At 42.4% G+C, this 19,647-nt stretch overlaps 2 protein-coding genes across 2 annotated transcripts in view; one reads left to right on the top strand and one right to left on the bottom strand.

Moving 5' to 3' along the window:
• The window catches only part of LOC308303687 (double C2-like domain-containing protein alpha), a 56,882-nt gene extending 45,016 nt beyond the window's left edge, over positions 1-11,866 (bottom strand). The window contains exons 1-3 of the mRNA XM_080748150.1: positions 11,729-11,866; positions 11,410-11,525; positions 10,948-11,072 (exon numbers count right to left, since the gene is read on the bottom strand). The gene's annotated coding sequence lies outside the window, so the exon portion shown is untranslated. The remainder of the gene's footprint in view (positions 1-10,947; positions 11,073-11,409; positions 11,526-11,728) is intronic.
• On the top strand, positions 11,750-19,266 carry adprh (ADP-ribosylarginine hydrolase). Its single transcript, XM_080748151.1, has 8 exons — positions 11,750-12,078; positions 12,399-12,510; positions 13,386-13,494; positions 14,376-14,474; positions 14,577-14,682; positions 16,610-16,876; positions 17,762-17,976; positions 18,683-19,266. The coding sequence occupies exons 1-8, from the start codon at positions 12,071-12,073 to the stop codon at positions 18,829-18,831; spliced, it is 1,065 nt and encodes a 354-aa protein (XP_080604277.1). The 5' UTR covers positions 11,750-12,070; the 3' UTR covers positions 18,832-19,266.
• The last annotated feature ends 381 nt before the right edge of the window (positions 19,267-19,647 follow it).

Genomic DNA, 19,647 nt, shown 5'->3' with positions numbered 1-19,647 from the left:
TGGGTAACTGGTCCGATATACATCACTGGCCAGATGGACAAGAATTGGCATGTCGCCCTGAGGCGTCTTACTAGTAGACTCCTATAAATGATATCCAATTAATTTCTCACCACTAAAGAATCATGAGCTTTGATTGATTACCAAACAGGTGCACGTGTAAGGCAGCAAGCAGGCCCTATCTGCTATTTATGCATTTATTCCTTTATTTATTTATTATTTCAAAGAACCAGCACTCAAACCATGTAACGGTGTATAGAAATAGCGTGTAATCTTTGCCTCGAGCAGCAGGCAAAGCAAACAGATTTGCAATGAGCTTTACTGTATATATGGGGATTTTACATAACATCAGCATGAATATCATCATGTTTTCTTTTTCTTTTTATTGCTTGACATCGTACGTTGCATATTGAAAGGATAAAATGTCCCACTTGTCAAACTATGTAATAAAAAAGAAAAAGAACCTCGCAAACAGATTCCTTGCAGGCAATATTCTCCTTAGCAGTTCTTTAACCACTTGTTAACTGTATATACTTAGTCGACCGTCTTTACTTTGTCCCCACCTTTTCCCCCTCCACACTATATCTCTGCACTGGAAATAGCCAATCTACAAGCTCACAAAGTGTTGCGTTGTGAGCTTGTAGATCGGAAATGTCCGCTTCCGCTGAATGTTCGCCAATTTCTGCTGCCTATTATGACATGGCAAAGAATAGGGTTGCTAGGGTTTACTTGGCTAAAGGACAACCGTCCTGTGGTAATAACCTTCATCGACAGGGGAAATATGCTGGACATACGGAGAGGCTTGTGAAAACAGTGGCCGCGTCCAACACACACGCATCCGGGCCAAGGTCGCAACGCCCACCGATCCCACAGCTGTCAGGGTATTGGCAGGTGTACTGCAGGCCGACATGATCACGCCATACCTCTTTACTTCATCATGGTGCTGGACTATGCACTGCACCGAGGAGAGCCATCGGAGGGAGAGAGGTAGAGCTCGCCTTCACCCTCATCCCACGCAAGAGTCGGCGAGAGCCTCCAGTGAATATCACCCTGGACTTCGCTGATAACATTGTGCCAGTCTCGGATACAGTGCAGTGTGGGGAGGACCAACGTGCCTGCATATATCGATAGTACTGTCCACAACTAAACTCAGCTTTCCACATGCACAGAGGAAAGCCTGGTTTTTGTTCTAAAACTGAGGTGTGTGTGATCAGGTTTAGAAAAAAGGAAATGGAAGGCACAGAAGGCTCAAAACCGTGACCGCCTAAGGGCCGATGCGTACTCCACTTTTAGAGACACATTTATTTCGGTTCGGCTCTGTCCAAACTACAATATGACATTCAGAGGTTCGGGGGGAAGCGGGTACCGTGATTAGTTCGGCTGTTCGGTCTTGCCGAGATTTCATGACTCCCTGAACTGAAATAAATTCGGTTCTAAAAGTGGAGTATGTATCGGCCTATGTCGAATCCAGTGAGGAGGACCTCAGGGCCAGATTGAGACTGGCATGGTCAGAGCTCCATAGCAGGAATTAAGTGTGGACGTCGGCCCTCACGGTATCATGGCAGGACCATGTACAGTCTGAAACTTGCTACTCTGAACTTGAGTTGCCCAACTATACTGTGGGAGCCCAAGCCGGGCGTTGCCTCGAGGGGGAGAAGAAGGCTGAGCTATACGAGGACCAGCTCAAAAGGGACACCGGCCTCACAACCACAGAGGAGCTGCACTCCTGCATGGCGGAGAGGGACAGCTGGAGGCTTGTGTTCTAGCTTGTGATGTCGCCACTATCCAGGCAGCGCCGACATGATGCAGAAGGGAGGACAATTTGTGCTGTATCGCTCAGGAGACAGTTGAAAATTGAACAGACATGCGACAATGCAGCCATTCACACAGCGGCCTTGGTTGCCAAGAGCTACTTGAATAATAAGTGGGTGCAGAACACAAGTTCACGTTACATTACATCTGCTGTGTACTGCGGCAATATGTAGCACACAGTAAAATCATCAGTGTTAAAAGAACTCTGAGACTGTCAATTGACCCAAATGGACCCTTGCATTATTACACTTAAATATGCAGGCAGTTTAAAGAGTGCACCCATGCAAGAGGCGCACGTGTGTGTATCTTCGTATGTGTGTTTGTGTATGTGTGTGTGTGCTCTTAATAAAGGGGTCTTCCAGTACCACAGTATTTACACATGTGCTTTGAGGCAAATGTTGCCATTAGGTTAGTAGTACTGTAAGCCTTCTGGCGCCTGCCATCTTCTCTCTCCACCATACAGCTATGCTGTATTTGTGTTTGCTCAGCGTTAGTTGATCCGGTGCTCTCTTGCCAAAATCGAATTCCCAAGACAAACCTGTGTTAGACACACAATTTGTCTGCCTGAACTTTATACATTACAGTTCGAGAGAAACAACAACAAAAAAGGAATGCTGTAAACTAAACTGAATGACTGAATCTCTTCTTGAACTGAATGGTGAAAATAGAAAGGACAAATGACATCAGACAAAGTAAAAGTTAATAAAATCCTACATCTACCCCCAAATAAGTGCTAGCCACAAACCATGTCAGCCACAAACTCTGAATGTAAAACAAACAAGTGTTCTGTAATTGCAATAATGACACTATTGTCAACTACGCTGCTGCTCTTTAAGAATTAACAGTCCCTGTTAATGCTCCAAAAAGTATCATGCTGCAATATGTGGTCAGCTTTGCTATTTATCTCATACAGGAAAGAATAATTTAATCCCAACTTCCAAAGTGAATGTTTTACCACCAGCAATGCAGCTTCTTTTATAAATATATTGTGCCTAAGGCTACGTAATGATGGAATTTCAACACATGGTTGTGTTTTTGATGCATTTTAAATGCATCAGCTGAGGAAGTCACTTGGAAAACCCAATTCAACGATGTCTGAAATTATAAATAGCATGCGCTCTGATGAACGACAAGAAAATTCCCCAATGATTGAACTTATAATCATTGTCCCATTTCAATTATAGAGCTTGCAGTGCAGTTAATGAGTCTTAAAATCGTGTATTAAAAAAAATCTGTTAATGAATGATTTAGTGGAAAAATCATTCATTGGGGAACCTCCTGGGTGCCAATTATCCATTACATGAGAACTGACGTGCTCAACTCAAGTCTTCAAAGAATGAGGGGCAAAAACAGTTAATTAATATGTTATCAATGATCATGTGATCAGTGCTCGCAAATAAATGTAACACTTTTCATCAGCAGAAGGAAACAGATGTATTGTCAGCCCTAGGATGTCATCATTTCACGTTTGCCAATTAGCCATGGTGCCTCACATTCAACTGAGTCTAGAAATAGAAAGGTGTGCACAATAGACCAGTGTTTCCCAAACTAGGGATCGAGACCCATTTTTGGTTCACATAACCATTTTATGGTTCACAAGCAAATTTCCCCTTTTTTACTTTCCTATAGGCCAACACATTTTGTATTATTTAAATAGAGATACAAGCTCACAACATGTTGCTATTTTCACTATTTCTGAAAGGACTGAGTGATTCTAATGTATTTTTGAATGCCTGGAAGACACTCTCTTTTGGGTCTTGAAGTTGAATTTTTGTGAATCACTGCAATAGAACACAACTCTCCATCATGCATAACAGCATTGCACAGTGAGATTACTGCCTAGATCCATGTAACAATAAACGGGGGCAAATGACTGTTCAATCTTCCCAACTTCATCAATCCTCTCTCTGTCATACACATTCATTATTTAACTCTTTCCATCTTTTTGTCTTTCAAATTCCATGTTATCTGCAGAGTCTGATTGTTAATAAGTAAGCCTTGCCGAGCCATGAGGCCCATAGCGCAGGAGCCTATCTCCTGTTTCTGTAGCGTTAGGCAGCTTGATGTACAAGTACATGCCCTGGACATGACACTGTTGTTGCCAGTCGAATGTATATAAAACAAATGTATATTTTGGTGTTCATCTAATGTCCACTAATGCTTTTGCATGTCTGCAATTGGCTAGTACCAGTACAGCCCATAAACTGGAGGGCCAGGAGCATTGTAATTGGCTAATTAGTATAGTATAAATCCCATGAGCACCCAGCAAGTTCCAGTTATATAACCTCACTGGACGGACACGTTCATGGTTCATCCCGTGGTCTGCATGAAGAGACAATTGTGCTGCAATAAAAAATAAAAGATATTCTGGAATTGAGGTCCTTTGGCATGCTGGCAATGTGTGCAACAAATACACTGATCGGCCACATAGTTTGCCAGATTAACTGTGGACAGAACCTGTCATGTGTTTCATATGGGAAGAAGCAGTGTTTGATGTAGCATAATAAGTTATAATAAACTAACTGTGCCTGATAAAAAGAGACAATGGTTCATTCACCATTGTGCAACGGGAAAATAGTTATACGTTGGGTTGTACCCCGAAGTTAATGACGGATTACCGATGCATGTGTTTAGTGTTAACTTCGGGCGTGGAATTGAATATTATTCAGTCCCCCTGTGTCTGCCGGAGACGAAGACAGGAAAGGTTACACGCGCGCGCACACACACATGCAAGATCTCCGCCTGGTGGAGATAACCCCATTTCCCCTCATGCAAAGTTTCATCCTTATCTTAACTTCAATCTCATTTCATTCCACGGCTCTATAGTTTAAACAATGGGGTGAAGCCAGGGTTCAAGTAAAACTGTATAACTGCAACTCACTATTCCCTGGCCAGATCCAGAGCCAGACAACCCCGAGTTGAGATGAGGAGAAAGGTGCTTGAAAAAATAATAAACCAGACACTCAAATAATTATAACTTTACCGTAGAGCGTGAAATCTGCGAGAGATAATATAATGCAGGATATTTGATAACTACAGTACACACTAGCCGCCTGCATGTAGACCGAGCAGGAGGCGGTGGGATCTTGCATAATATGCATGAAATTAAGCTCTAGTGGCTGAAAACTCAATTAATGAAAAGTGATTAAGTCTTCTCCTGTCATCATGTTTGTGATTCTTAATTGATTGTTTCATTACATGTAAACTGGAGCTGGAGTGAGCAAATGTTTCAAAGCGTAGTGGTGAATCATGAAGAGCCAGAGCACTGGTTCTCAGAGTGGTGCCCGTCTGGAGGCTCCCCCGGGGTCCTAGGGGGTCCTCAGCAAAATAAGCAACAGTTTAAACACTTAAGCACTAGTAGCTTTTTCGGTTAATCGAAAACAGCGAATCTATAAGCTCACGTGCCATGGCGCAACACGTCGTGAAGGAAATTAAAATCCAAAATCTTGACGTATGGGGGTCCCTCCCTGGCACATAATCTTCTCAAATGGGATACATTTCATTAAACACATTTGGGAGTCCTTGGCATAAATATGTTTGAGAACCACTATGCCAGAGCAATGAGAGAATGGAATAAGGAGGAGTGAATAAATATTGCATTCTCTGAGCCTAGAATTATCTCTGTCATTTTATGGGCTTGAAATAGCTTTTGGTGAAATGTTTCTGTGTGAAAGGGCTCGAGAAGAGAAAGCATGCCGCCCGTCTCTATGAATAAGTCAAATAATATAATGAATGATTGCAGAGGAGAGTCTCATCTCATTTCAATTTAATTTTCATATTTGTAACTACCTCAAAATATCTTTGCTTGTTTAGTTTAGTTTGAAAGATCAGAACATCTCACCTCAAAACAATAGAAAGAATGTAAAAAGAAAGTATATATTTATTAAAACATTAATATATACACAATATAACTCTGAGAGTGTCAAATTGGCCCCAAAATGAACACAGCCTCTCCGCCTCCACGTATACTTGGACTAAAAACAAACAAATCCAGCCAGTCGGAAAATCCTAAAACAATTAGCATCAGGGATCACACCTCACCCATGCATCTCCACCAGGTCATTATCATTCATTATTAATCAACAGTTGAGTATTAAACACTAATTAATGCTGTCATTTTGGGGAGAGAGAACAGGTTGCGTGGGTGGGTGGATGGTGCTGGGCATTTGGTCCGGACCTGTTAAGGCTTTTCAAGTACACATTTTTCACTGTAAAGAGCACTTCAAAAGGAACCCAATCTGCGCTGTCACTCTCTCGCTCTGTGTGTGTGTGTGTGTGTGTGTGTGTGTGTGTGTGTGTGTGTGTGTGTGTGTGTGTGTGTGTGTGTGTGTGTGCATGCACAGTGTGTGCGTGCGTGGTGCGTGCGTGCGTGCGTGCGTGTGTGTGTAACGCTAAACTGCTCCATTGTAACCACCACCGTTAATGTAGTAGTTGCAGATTTAAGACGCATTTGCAACCTCTGTGTGCTGTGGACCTTTCGGGCCCATGGGATCAGCTATGGCGCTACTGAGAGTGCTTTGACAGTCTATTCCTGCATTGAGCGGCAATGCAAGAATAGACTGGGAACTGTGTTTCCTCTGGTGGTCCAGCCTGGCTGGGACATGCCCGCGGACTGGTTGTTGGAGGGGGTTTGACAACTTGGGATGCTCAGAAACGAGGCAGGAGGGCTGGCAGAGTGCTGTGCCGTCTCTGATATGATTGGCAGCCGCCGTGTATGGCGGACACACTGCTCCTTGTGCCCATGGAGAGCTGGGTAACATGACATGCTTGTTGTATCATGACTGAGAACATAATCGCCTTGATTTTGTGGATGTAACTTTTCTGCACCTGAAATAGTTATGTCCTTGTATGCAAGTTCCTTTGTAGTGGACTTAAATAAATTGTTAAAATATGCGCGTATGTGTATATAGTACCCATGCACACAACACCTCAAAAGTGTACTATGATTATATTATATATTATATGTATATATTTCATTGTTTATAATTATTTATATTATTTTGTCATTCTTTAGTGTCTTTTATTTTTGCTACAATGTCGTGGAGCCAGAACAACAAAAAAGGTAACTGCATGTGGCATGTAACAAATAAAGTCTTCGTCTTCAATCTTTAATAATATATAACGGCAAACTAATTCCGTGAGATAACACATGGAGGGTATCTCTTCTCCAGTGGCAATGAATGATATTTTCTGTAATCCACTCCAATTTAAAATGGATTTCAGAGTTAGTGGAGGGCACAAAGTTTGTTACAAGGTTCTAAAATAGTCTACAAGTAGCACACGCACAACCTCCACGGCTGCGTGGGTGCAAAATTGCACCCTGAGGTCCCTACTTTAATTTGAAAAATAAAATGCCACCCGTTATCTGCTAGTAAAACTGGAAGACCATGAAATCACTGCACAGTCCTAGAAGGCATAGGGGCCTGACGTCACCAAGATCATCGTGGCCTTTAAAGCCTGATTCTTACTTCGTTGTACAACTGTGTTCGACGGGGTGCCAAAAATAGACTATCTACAAGCACAAAATGCGTTACAGCCCTGACGCATTACAGAACATAATGTTAGAAAGATGGCTGACATGGAGTGATCCATTTTTTATAAATCTGCCATGTGACGTTGTGCGCATGTATATACGACTTACACGTGCATGACTATTCATTATGCACACACTGACATGCTCTGTCTCTCTCTGTCTGTCTCTCTCTCTCAGAAGTAGGCCTACTCAGATCTTTTAATTAATTCAAGGTATCAATACCACAATATAAAAATACTCTTGTTACAAGTAAAACCCCTGTACTCAAAATATACTTAAAAGTTTAAAGTACTTTCCAAAATGTAAAAAAAAAAACATACAAGCTCACAACATGTTGCATCGCGAAGCGTTGTGATCCTGCAAAATATGGCTTAATTGGTTAATATAGGTCTATGTTTTGTAAAGAATAATTAATGCAACTAGTAACTAAAGCTGTTAAGAAATAGTAGTGAAGTAAAAGAATATACTGTATAAGTATATATATTTGTCCCTGAGATGTAGTGGAGTATAAAGAGAGTAGGAAAAAATGGAAATACTGAAGTAAATTAAAAGTACCTCAGAATTGTACTGTACAAGTAAAATACTTAGTTACCTTCAACAACAGCTCTCTCTCATACATACAGCCTCCCTCCTCCCTGCACCCCCCATAAACAGCGTTAATTCTCGGCTGTATATTGCCCCGTTTTGTAATTCGCCAGCCAGTTGCTAAGCAACAGTGGAACTTGTAAAACCATTCGGGCATCATGACAGCGGAGGCATGCCTCGAGGGGTTGGGTGGGGTTGGTTTGGGTGGTGTTGGGGGTGGGGGTGTGTTGAGTGAGCCAGGTGAAGAAGTTCAAGGGACCACTGCGCTGAGTAAGAAACCGTCTCTGTCGCCGTGGTCACAAACCTTGTGCCTCCATTTTTCAACTTTTTAATGACTTTCATAAATTAATGCCTTACTTGCGCTAGTCGCACTGTGAGCTTCTAGATCTGCTATTTGTGAAATCTTTTACATTATTAAAGTACGTCTGTGACTGAGTTTTATAAATATTGAATCAATAAAAAGTATTAACAAGAGCTTGAGACTAATTAATAACACATTGGATCCATTAAACCACAGATTCTTCTTTCCATTTTGAAAAGTAACAGGTTAGACATACAAGGTTTCCACCAACAGCGATGAAATGCATTGCAGAGAGGAAAAAAACTATTTTCCTAATCTAAACCCTTTACCAATATGTTGACTATAACTGCCTTAAGCTGGATGTCCTCAGGTCTGAGAGGAAATATATTGGGAAGTGAAATTTACATTAAAAATCCCGGTTTTAAAGATTCTGCTGTAGCTATGGGAACTGGGGATACTGTAGATACACAAAATCTGGATGTAACTGTGAGGGGAATGGTGGGGGTAAAGAGAAGTTAGGCAGAAACAGAAAGAGACCAATCGATTGATCTGTCTATCTGTCTGTTTGTCAGCCGGTCAGTCAGTTCATTGCACAGAAGGAACACTTCAGAATGAAATGAGTATTTGTCACACAGAACAAAAGTCCACCACCTCCAGTCAGGCACTGAAGGCTACCGGCGCACAAACAAAAGTCCCATGTGACTGGCCCTCTTGCCTCAGGGACAAGCTGCAGGCAAGTTTGTCAGGCTTAGTCATGCTTAAAATCTTCAATCCATGTCCGAGCAGAACTGAAACAAACTATGTCTACAGGAGCCATGTCACTGCTAACTGGAGCTGAGCCATGCCGGGCCTTAAGGGTGGTCATTTATAAACAAGTACAACCACAAGAGAATAAATGTCTTTGGCTTGGTAATTAGTGCTCGAGAATGGGAACTTTGTCAAAGCCCTTAGGTTTGGCTGCTGTGTTTGAGCTTATCAGGCTGTTATGGGTTGCCTTCTCAGATGTCTAATTCAGAGTATCCCAAACAATGGGTCAGGAGGACCCACGGTTGGGTCACACAATCATTTTTATGGGTCACGAGTAAATATTCTTAATATAATTAATCTTTCCTATATACTGTATAATATATCATTGCCGTCAGGCAACATAATCATAAAAAAGGAACGGTTTTGGAAATACAAGGTTTCCACCTGACACTATATATTTATTTATCATTATTTCAAAACTTTTTTCTGAATAATTTCAGAAATGTTCAAACTATTTAAAAAATGCCATACATTTTCCACAAAAAACATCTAAGCAGTGAAAATAGCAGATCTACAACAACATGTGTAACAATGTGTTGTGAGCTTGTATATAGGCTATTCTCACTAATCTTGAAAAGGACTTGTCATTTATAAAACTTGTGTGTTTTATAAATATTGAATCAATTAAACGTATTGACAAAAGCTTGTGACTAACCCTAACCCAAAACAATTATAGCAAACAGGAGAACACTTTATCTTTATCTAAGATGCATACTTACAACAGCCATCAACACACTGTTGCTTTTGTTGAGTATTACTGGCGTTGCTACGTGTCAGTGAATGCAAACGATCCACTGCTTTTATTGGACCAGCATGTGATAAGCATAGACTGTAAGGTGAGAAGTGGAGAGATGGCAAGACGAGAAGAAATCCATGTGGTGTAAACTGCTGGAGTCAATGCATGTAAAGAGAAAAACCAGTGTGGGAAAACAGGCATGCTCTCTTTCTCACACTTGCATACTGTACATAAGAATCATGCATGTATATCCACACCACCATACTCACATATTATGCATGCTCATCACACTCAGAGGTGAGCAAATAGTGCGAGGTGTAAACTGCTATGGTGCATAATTAACAGCTTCCAAGCTAATACAGATCAAGATGTTTTTTGTCACCACTCATACATGTACATTACAAGCAGTGAAATGCAAGGGTGGTAATACAGCTTAATTTGCCTAATATATATATATATATATATATATATATATATATTCTTTTTTTTTTCCCCCCAATATTTGAAGATCACTTCATTCAGGTAAATGACACCGTTGTACGTCGTCTACCGGTAAGTATCAGACATTGAGCTTAAAGGGATAGTTCACCCCCAAAATGATTTTTTTCTATCAATTACTCACCCTATGGAGAGTTGAATTCATGGATATGTTTTTGTCGCATTCCTAAGCCAATAATTTGATGAGACTCTGTGTGTCAATAGGGAACAAAGCAGGCTCTTTGGCCCCATTTACACTGGATCCAATCTGGATATGGCTCAGATCTGATTCAGGCTGGATTTGGCTGCCAGTGTAAAGTGTCTTCATATAGGGAAACACTGCTGGTCATCAAATTATTGGCTTGGGAATGCAACAAAAAGAAATAAATATCCACAAATCCACGAGGGGGGAGGGGGGGACTATCCCTTAAATACAACAGCCCCCAGCCTCAACAATGTGGGTCTAGTGATGTGACTGAAATGGTCACCATCCACCACCCAGCCATATCTTCACACGGACCATTTACTGTTAACCCATCAAAAGCCTTGGTGGCCTCTGCATGTCATCAGGCTTCATGACCCCTGACAACTCATGTGACAAATAGCCTTGCGGGGGCATCTCTCTTCCCCCAATACCTGGTAAACATCCACAATCTCTACAATCCCTGTGACCGTAATCTTGAGGAGATGAGAACTGACCGTGGTGGGCTTTGGCTGTGGCCAAGGATCACTAGCAGTCTGGCAGTGGAATTCTCCCACATCTCACATCATCAATCAGCAGCTCAGACTGCTTGCATCTAGAGGTCCACTCACTGCTGGGCTGGCTATAGTGAAAGCACGCCCCCATGTGGAAGGAAGGGTACATTTAACAGAGCACAACAGATTGACAGGGAGATAGTAGAAACGTGTAGTAAGAATCTCACGTGCTGGTCTTAAATCTAGCGGAACAGGGAAAGGAAATCACACATTTACCCATGGTTTGATAGTGATAAAGTAATACACATGTAAGAGCTGCAAAAGTGTGGCATAAACTAAAACTGGTAGGCCTATCCCTATACTTTTTGTTTCATTCTTCTTCTGCCATCATTTTCATATTTATTGTTAGAAAAAAAAATAAAGGATTGAAAAATAGCCACTATTTGTGTGATTAAAATAGCCTACCTGTGTAGTGTGTTGTAGATAGCCTACAGTATGTTTCAAATTCAGCACCATAGTTGGGATTTGTTGCCTGTATGCATGGGGTCCAGGCCGGCTGGAATCGTCCAAGTTCACTGATTCTGTGTATAAAAGCAGTTATGTTACGGTTAAGTTACAAAGTTTAATAGGCCAAAATAAATAATTAAACAATTTAGCTCAGTTTATTGGACACTGCACACTTTCTCCAACATCCTTCCTTGAGTCACAACTCACAATAAATAAATAAATTGAATTGTTTTGTTTGTTTGTGAATATTTGACAAAATGATTTAGGCTACGGCTACCATGCAGTGTATTGAGAAAAAGCAGACCAGTTGCTGGTGGTGTGGTAACGACCAGTGGCAGTGGTGTCCATTTTGCCAGCTAAAGAGCAAGTTTCTAAATTTGGATAACTGCTGCTGCAGCTGCACATTTGCCGTTGCACATGTTGGTAGAAGAGGACTGAAGAGGACTGAAGAGTGACTGAATGAACGGTCCAGTATTTTGTAAGCATAACTGCAGTGGTCCATTCTCCAATCTCCGCAAGACCTAAACAACCGTGGGGCTCTGGCAGCTTGCAGCCGCGGTGTCAACTTGATATTGTGACCGCTTTGCTGAAGCATTACCTCGGGGAGAAACGTTGAAATATGACTCGGTAAGGTTTGTCTCGTATAAGGTGCATTAGCACTCTCTTAACGTATTAAATAACGCATGAATCCTGCCTATTATGTTAAAAGAAAACGTAGGCTACACAAGCTACCACTTTTAAAGTCTGATCTCTATTTGAACCAACACGCAAATCCAATCGTAGCTACGTGTGTTGAATGTAAAAACCCGATCATCTACTGACTGAAGCCTTGTCTGCCATCGACTCTCTCTCTCTCTCTGTGTGTGTGTGTGTGTGTGTGTGTGTGTGTGTGTGTGTGTGTGTGTGTGTGTGTGTGTGTGTGCGTGTGCGTGCGTGCGTGCGTGTAGATGTACGGCAGATGACTACAAAGCAGCTATGTTGCTGAGCGGGGTGGGTGATGCCCTTGGCTACAGAAATCAGCTGTGGGAGTACAACGAGTCGGGGCCAACCATTCACCAGGTAGACAATGCTCTACTTGGCTATAAGCACGACTTGAAAAGTAGGCCTACTGCATTAACAGTAAGAAGTTACGTCCTGACTCCTACCCCATGAGGACCTTCAAACCCAGGTCTTCTCTCTGACACCAACTCAGTAGTCACACAAGAGGAATGCACTCTCTCCACTCCAGTTCCAATACATTTTAAGAAATTGGACAAAATTGAATCTGATAAATGGGTCCAACCCTGTTTCATCGCATTTGTTCCTGTATCCTGAATTAGTTTTCTCCTCTGATTGGATAAAATTGGTATCCCTAACTGTATTCTGAACTATAGAGCTGGGGAGACCCAGCCACAAGCAACTTGGATGCAATAATGCTATCTGGCATCTGAGTTCTAATACCAGTAAGACTCCCTAATCGGGAGATAAGCGACCGTAGGTCACTTATAATACCAACCCTTCACAGTCTATTCAAAACAGAAAAGTCCTATCTGATGGTATTAAACAACATTAAACTTGTCAAGCTTACTACAGATCTTGGTGAGTTTAACATTGTTTACAATCAGACTTTTGTGTTTGGATGAATAGGCTGTCAAGGGTTGGTATTGCAACTCAGATGTCAGCATTGTAGCATCTGAGTTGCTTGCGGCTAGGGAAGATCCCTGCACTGACTGAACACGAACAAACACTATACCGTTGATTACTGGGGGAATGTAGACAATGTAGAGATATTTAGTTCTGGATTGCAGCTTTAATTTAACTATGAGTATACAAATGGAACCAAATGCAGACATATTCAGGATTTTGCAGTATATGCACTGCACAGCCTGTACATGCACGTACTTGAAGTGAAATCATTTGCATTCATATTATTTTGCCATTCCTATGTATGACAGGAGCTGAAGGAGCTTGGTGGATTGAAAAGCATCAAGGCTGAGCTTCCTGATTGGCCAGTGAGTGATGACACCGTATTGCATTTGGCCACGGCAGAGGGACTGGCCACTGGTGAGGATAGAATCTCATTGTATCAATGTGTTATGTTCTGTTTTAATTGTCTTCGATCCAGCCAGGGTTGATTGGATTGATTTTCTGTCTGATTTCGCTCTAATGAAGCCTTGTTCTGACAAAACACAAGTCCTATATTCCTTTACGGGCCTAGCCTACAATTTTCATTTTCATTCTCTTTGATGGATTCATTGTAAGTGGAAGATGGTAGGAAAATTCTACTAATTTGCAGTGACACTTGGCAAAACAGCCTCTGTTGTTAAAGGGCCAGTTCACCTCTGGGACAACCAGATCTTATTTTATTGTTGTTTGGGACACGATTAACACAATCCTGAGTTATTTTTTGTGTTCAATCTGTGTTTTGAGATATTTTAGTATTTCAGCATGAATGATGATGCATTTTGCATCATATGATGCAGCATGATGACTGATGGAAAATGCATCATCATTCATGCTGAAATACTAAAATATCTCAAAACACAGATTGAACACAAAAAATAACCCAGGATTGTGTTGATCTTGTCCCAAACAACAATAAAATAAGATCTGGTTGTCCCAGAGGTGAACTGGCCCTTTAACAGATTTGCTCAGCCTTCACACTAAATTTGACCTTTTTCTTTCCATTCCAGATGTTGGCCTAATTTAGAGCGACTCGCAAACATAACATAAGCTTCTCTTCTTAGATCACCAACAGTACAAGTACAACATTTGTAAGGAATACAAGCATGTTCACATAATACTGAGATAACAAGACAAGGCAGAGGACACAAATAAAGCAAGATAGGAAGATGTTTTATACCAGTGATTCCCATCTCCTTTCCTTTCCAATTGACCTCCCTGGCGCCCAACCCCACTTTGATAACATGTCTACTTTCCTGTAGGGAAGGTAGGGGAAGCGCTCTTGCACGAGGTGGCTCGTCGCTACGTCGAGGGAATGAAAGACATGGAAGGCAGGAAACCAGGGCCTTCGAGCATCCTTGGTGAGACAGAAAGAGACATTCAAATAAATCGATTGTTTCAATCATTACCTTGTGCATGAGCAGAGTAGTGAAACGCCTCCATGCCTTCCCTTGTTTCCTCAGGAGTGTCTCAGCTTCGGCCTGGTGAGGAAGAGGGCTTCAGAGTGACCTATAACCCAGAGGGTACTGGCTGTGGGGCGGCCATGAGGTCCATGTGCATCGGGCTTAGGTCAGACATTTGTCCCCTGCTGTACTGTCGTGTGTTTCCCAAACTCTTCATTCATGACATCACATAGTGCTTTTCACAGGCAATCACGAGAAATCAGTCCTTTCTTTCCTGGGTATTGAAACATTCAGAATACTTGGTTATATTTAAATTATGTCTCTTCGTCACCTTTTTATATCAAATATATCAAACTTGTATATTGATCACTGATTAAATTATATATTCATTACGTAGTACATTATCTATATATCTACTCATTCCCAAAACCTTTGTCTGTGTATACTGTATTCGGTATATTCTGCACTGCTCACCGTGTGTCCCCTATGACACAGTGATAAGTGGCAATTCAATCGGACCAACGTTTCCAAGAACAAAAAACTGCAAATATCTGTCCCGGGTCTATTACTCTATTGTGCCAATATAAGTGGCATAGTGTGCAGTGAACTGAAGGTACAAGAACTGTCATTGTGAAGGAAGTGAACGAAACAAGCAAACGAGCAGGGTGTGTATTCCCGACTTGCATGGCCTCTAGTAGGCTGGTGCCAGTCTAGTAGTTATCACTATTGAACAGATATGGAGAATGTCTTGAGAAAGTTATTTCATACAGAAATGTCAACCACTAAATTAAAAAAGTTAAGGTGATTTGGTTGTGAGTGGGAGCAATTTATTTCTAAAATGTAGTTATACATTTCTCTCACAGGAGAGGTCGAGTATGGTATTCCGATAGAATTAGATTTAGAATATTAGGACAGTTTCTTCCACACAGCATGAAACCTCAGTACTCTGGGAGTTCTATGTAATTGCTTTTTGTGTGTGTAGCAGACTCTTGTCTTAGACCCTTAAAGCCCTGTGCACACTGAGCAGATCCCGGGCCGATTCATCCCGATCAGATTTCGGGATGACCCCCCGGGAAAATCGTTCGGTCGGCCCCGGACTCGGTCTTGGGTTTGTACGGTACCCCGACACGATCGGATTATGTTAATGGTATTTTTATGGCCTCGGGACTCGTCGGGAGCTCTTCCGAAAATATTAAACTTGCTTGATATTCTCGGGTCATCGGGTACAAATCCTTTACAATTATTGTCGTCTGAATGAGCACACGGGATTGCTTCAGATTATATCAAGCCAGCTCCTCCTCCCTTTTTTTTTTGGCTGCGCAGAGTGTAGGTTATTCTATCACCTCACAAAAAGCCTTACTAGCAGTACTACTTAAAGCAGTACTGCTTTATGGGTAAGATTTTGCCTAGAACATTTTAGACTAATATTTTAGTGCCCATAATGCTCATAAGTAGATAACGGCACACAAAATGTAAAAATACTACGCAAAACTGCAATAATTGGTTATGATGAGCTCTGGTTATGAGAAGTGTCCAGAAACTGTGCACACTTTGCAGCCCTTCCATCTCCAGCCCTTAATCTGTGTTACTGTAAGTGTTAAGTGGTCAGATGGTCGGGGACTGATCATAAGTTTGACCTCTCAGTAGTCCGACCAGGTTAGCATTCACCAGCGTCGGCAGGTTAGCATTTCACCAGGTTAGCATTTCACCAGGTTAGCATTCACCAGCGTCGGCAGGTTAGCATTTCACCAGGTTAGCATTCACCAGTGTCGGCAGGTTAGCATTTCACCAGGTTAGCATTCACCAGTGTCGGCAGGTTAGCATTTCACCAGGTTAGCATTCACCAGTGTCGGCAGGTTAGCATTTCACCAGGTTAGCATTCACCAGTGCCGGCAGGTTAGCATTTCACCAGGTTAGCATTCACCAGCGTTGGCAGTTTAGCATTCACCAGCGTTAGTTTTACTGAGGTTAGGGTAGGGTTAGGTGGTCGGGTCGGGGATTGGAAAAACGGGAGGTCGGCTATGACATGGCACCAAATGGTCGATAATGCTGCTATTGCTTTGTTAGGATCTCTGTAACTTGTCTCCCAAAAGGTACCCGAAGCCTGACCAGCTGTTGTCACTGGTGGCCGTTGCCGTGGAGACTGCCAGGATGACCCATCCTCACCCTACTGGTTTCCTGGGAGCTGTGGCTTCGGCGCTGTTCACCGCGTACGCCGCCCAGCGGCGGCCACTCACCACTTGGGGCCTGGGACTGATCAACGAGGCATGTCCCATTGCCAAGACCTTCGTCCAAGGTCGCGGCTACGCCGTGGAGGAGACGCTGAGAGACTGGGAATACTTCTGCGAGAAATGGCAGTGGTACGGTCAGCATGAGTCCTGAGGTGACGGGGGTCATCTGAAAGATTAGCCATCTTATCACGTTGGATCCAGCTCTAGGCACTGAATGACAATGAGCCATTAATCTCTTTAAGGCTTTAGGCCAATAGACTGTTGCATGAAATCCTTACTGAAATTCTGTTCAATAACGTGACCTTATGGTATACGGGCACACGTAAATATCACAGACACTCGTTGGATAAAAAAGATGAGTGAAAGACAAATCGATTGCATAGCTCAGGAAGTCAAATGCATGCATGCATCCATACAAGGGGTTTGATTCCTCCATGGTGCCTCTGGTTTGGCAGGGCGCTCCAAAGACCACAAGTGGCCATGTTCAGGGGAGGGAAGCCAGCAGGGGAGTGATAACATGTTCCTCCACTTGCATCAGTGTTGGATCAGGGGGAAAAGAAGTGACACGTAAAAATCAGGGCTACACATGATTACCAATACATCAAATGAATATAGCTAACTCTTATATCTCTTCACTACAAGGTGAGCGTTTCTGTAGAAATCTGTATTGATTGAAGGGGGGTGAGATTGAATAGGACTTCAAGTAAACGTTTCATGGAATTTGGTCTACACAGAACCTCCAGAATGGTATGCACTTATCCCTGATTTACACTTGACTGTGCGGCACAGGCGCGCAATATGAATCAGGCCGCAGGTTTACAACAACTCATACATTATTTTCCAATCTCACCAGCAATACCAACCACATTAGGCTAATTTGATAGTTGACCAGCTTGACAATTATGGTCTTACACTTGTCCTTGTGATGACATATTGCGAGTCTAATGGAGATATTTTTCTTGTGGATACCGTAATATGCCTTGTCGTAAACCTCTCCCCTCCACCCCCATCAAGGTACGTGGACACGAGGGGCCTCAGCAATGGGGTGGGACCCGTTTATTTCCCTGAATCCTATGGGCCGGTAGAGAGGGATGAAACCTACAAGACCTTCAGCCTGTCGGGCTGGGCAGGACGCAGCGGCCATGATGCTCCAATGATAGCCTACGATGCCTTGCTGGGGGCGGGCTCAGACTGGGAGGAGCTTATGAGCAGAGCAGGCTTCCATGGAGGTCAGAGTTAAAACACTAGATAATTACTGTATTGCCTTTATTGTTTAGTAACCACTTGAACACTAGCATCCCTATTCTGGAATATTCAGCAAAAACATTGGCAGTACGGTATGTGTTCTGAGCTTGTAGATCGGCTATTTTCAAAGAGATTTTGTGTAGCGCGAAATACTAGCAGACCTAGTAAATAATAGACCTGGGGTACCCCAGTCAATTAAGTATATAGAGTCTAAGTGGTTAATATCCCCTCACACACCGTTACATCCATTGTTTAATATGGAGTCATGGTTTTACATTCTCTTCATGACATCCTTGAGAATTGCATCATTGACCTTTTTGAGTGTTGATACCTTTTTGCTAGAGTGACACAGACCTGTTACTGAGAGAAATATTGCAGGTTTGATTACTGTTTGCCCAAGTGCTTCAGTCTGTTGAGGGATATTAAACGGCTTACATAGCTTTCACTTCCTTTGAATACTAAGCAGCCTTTCTGGTGAGGGACCGAAAAGCAAATTTCAGTCCTAATCTCATGATTAAGGATGAAATTAATAATGAATCGACAGTTACAAAGGCATTTCATGTTGAAATAACCACACGAGATTCACTGAATGAAAAGATAGCCATTGAATAATCATCTAGAATTAAACCTGTTCTGTTAAAGCTCATTGTCTTCTCAATCTTGTGTCTGTGCCCCCCTCTCCCTCCCCAGGTGATAGTGACAGCACTGCGGTAATTGCCTGCTGTTGCTGGGGTCTCCTCTATGGAACCCAGGGGGTCCCCGAAGGCAACTACATCAACTTGGAGTACAGGGAGCGACTGGAGCGCAGCGCCGAGCAGCTCTATGCCCTGTCGCACTGATGAAAGAACAGCCTGATCCCTTTGTTGCCACAAAGTGTCTGGAGGAAACCACGCTGCACACTATGACACCGTTGCTGGTGCACTTTGGTCGACCCATTGATCTGAGTCACAGTTAAAGTGTGGTGTTACTCTAGCTAGCCTGTAGGGGACCAAGCTGCCCCACTGACCCAGAAAACATGTTCTGCACAGCCATGGCCAAACAAGCTACTCCTTTTGAAATGGTCTGGCACTAAGAGGGTTCCCTCTAGTGACCGCTGTCTTGACATGTAGCATTGTAATAAAGAGCCGAATCAGCATTATCCCCCCAATGACAATAAAACTTGCCTTTCTAATAAGTTCCCTTTTTTCCCCTCCATGGAAATTCATTCAAATGCACCCTGTCGATCTGATGAAATTAAAATGTCTGTTGAAGATGTCAATTCCCTTAACTCTGCAGCCCATGTTGTGAATAAAACATTTTAACAAATCTGTATGGTAGTATGTTAATACAGCATAACAGTTGGAGGTCTCCCTGCCATTCTATTGAGAAATGTAGTGTGGGCAGGTAGGACAACTACTGGTTGATTAGAGTAGAGGTATTGCATGTAGCACATCGTTAGCACATCGTTAATCTCTGATGATCAGAGATTAACGATGTAGCATGCCCAAACAGGCTTTCCTTCTTAGCTCAACTGTTAATTTTGGCACCCGTGTGAGAGACTGTCCGAATCCCAGGTAGGACACCAATCTTACAGATTTAACATTCCTGGGTAAAGTAAATTCAATGTTTAATGAAACAAAACAAGGTATGTAGTTAAGTTGAAAACTTTATTTTTT

The sequence above is a fragment of the Nannobrachium achirus genome, assembly GCF_963921795.1.
Source record: "Nannobrachium achirus genome assembly, chromosome: 18".
In the NCBI taxonomy this organism is placed as follows: Eukaryota; Metazoa; Chordata; class Actinopteri; order Myctophiformes; family Myctophidae; genus Nannobrachium; species Nannobrachium achirus.
Note: the sequence above shows the minus strand (reverse complement) of the source record. Positions and strands in the feature narration are given on the sequence as shown.

Bases quoted from the DNA above. Each gene is read 5' to 3' on its own strand.
- adprh (XM_080748151.1), top strand. The intron at 14,683-16,609 runs GTCAGACATTTG...GTCTCCCAAAAG, and splicing joins TCCATGTGCATCGGGCTTAG to GTACCCGAAGCCTGACCAGC. The intron at 16,877-17,761 runs GTACGGTCAGCA...ACCCCCATCAAG, and splicing joins TTCTGCGAGAAATGGCAGTG to GTACGTGGACACGAGGGGCC.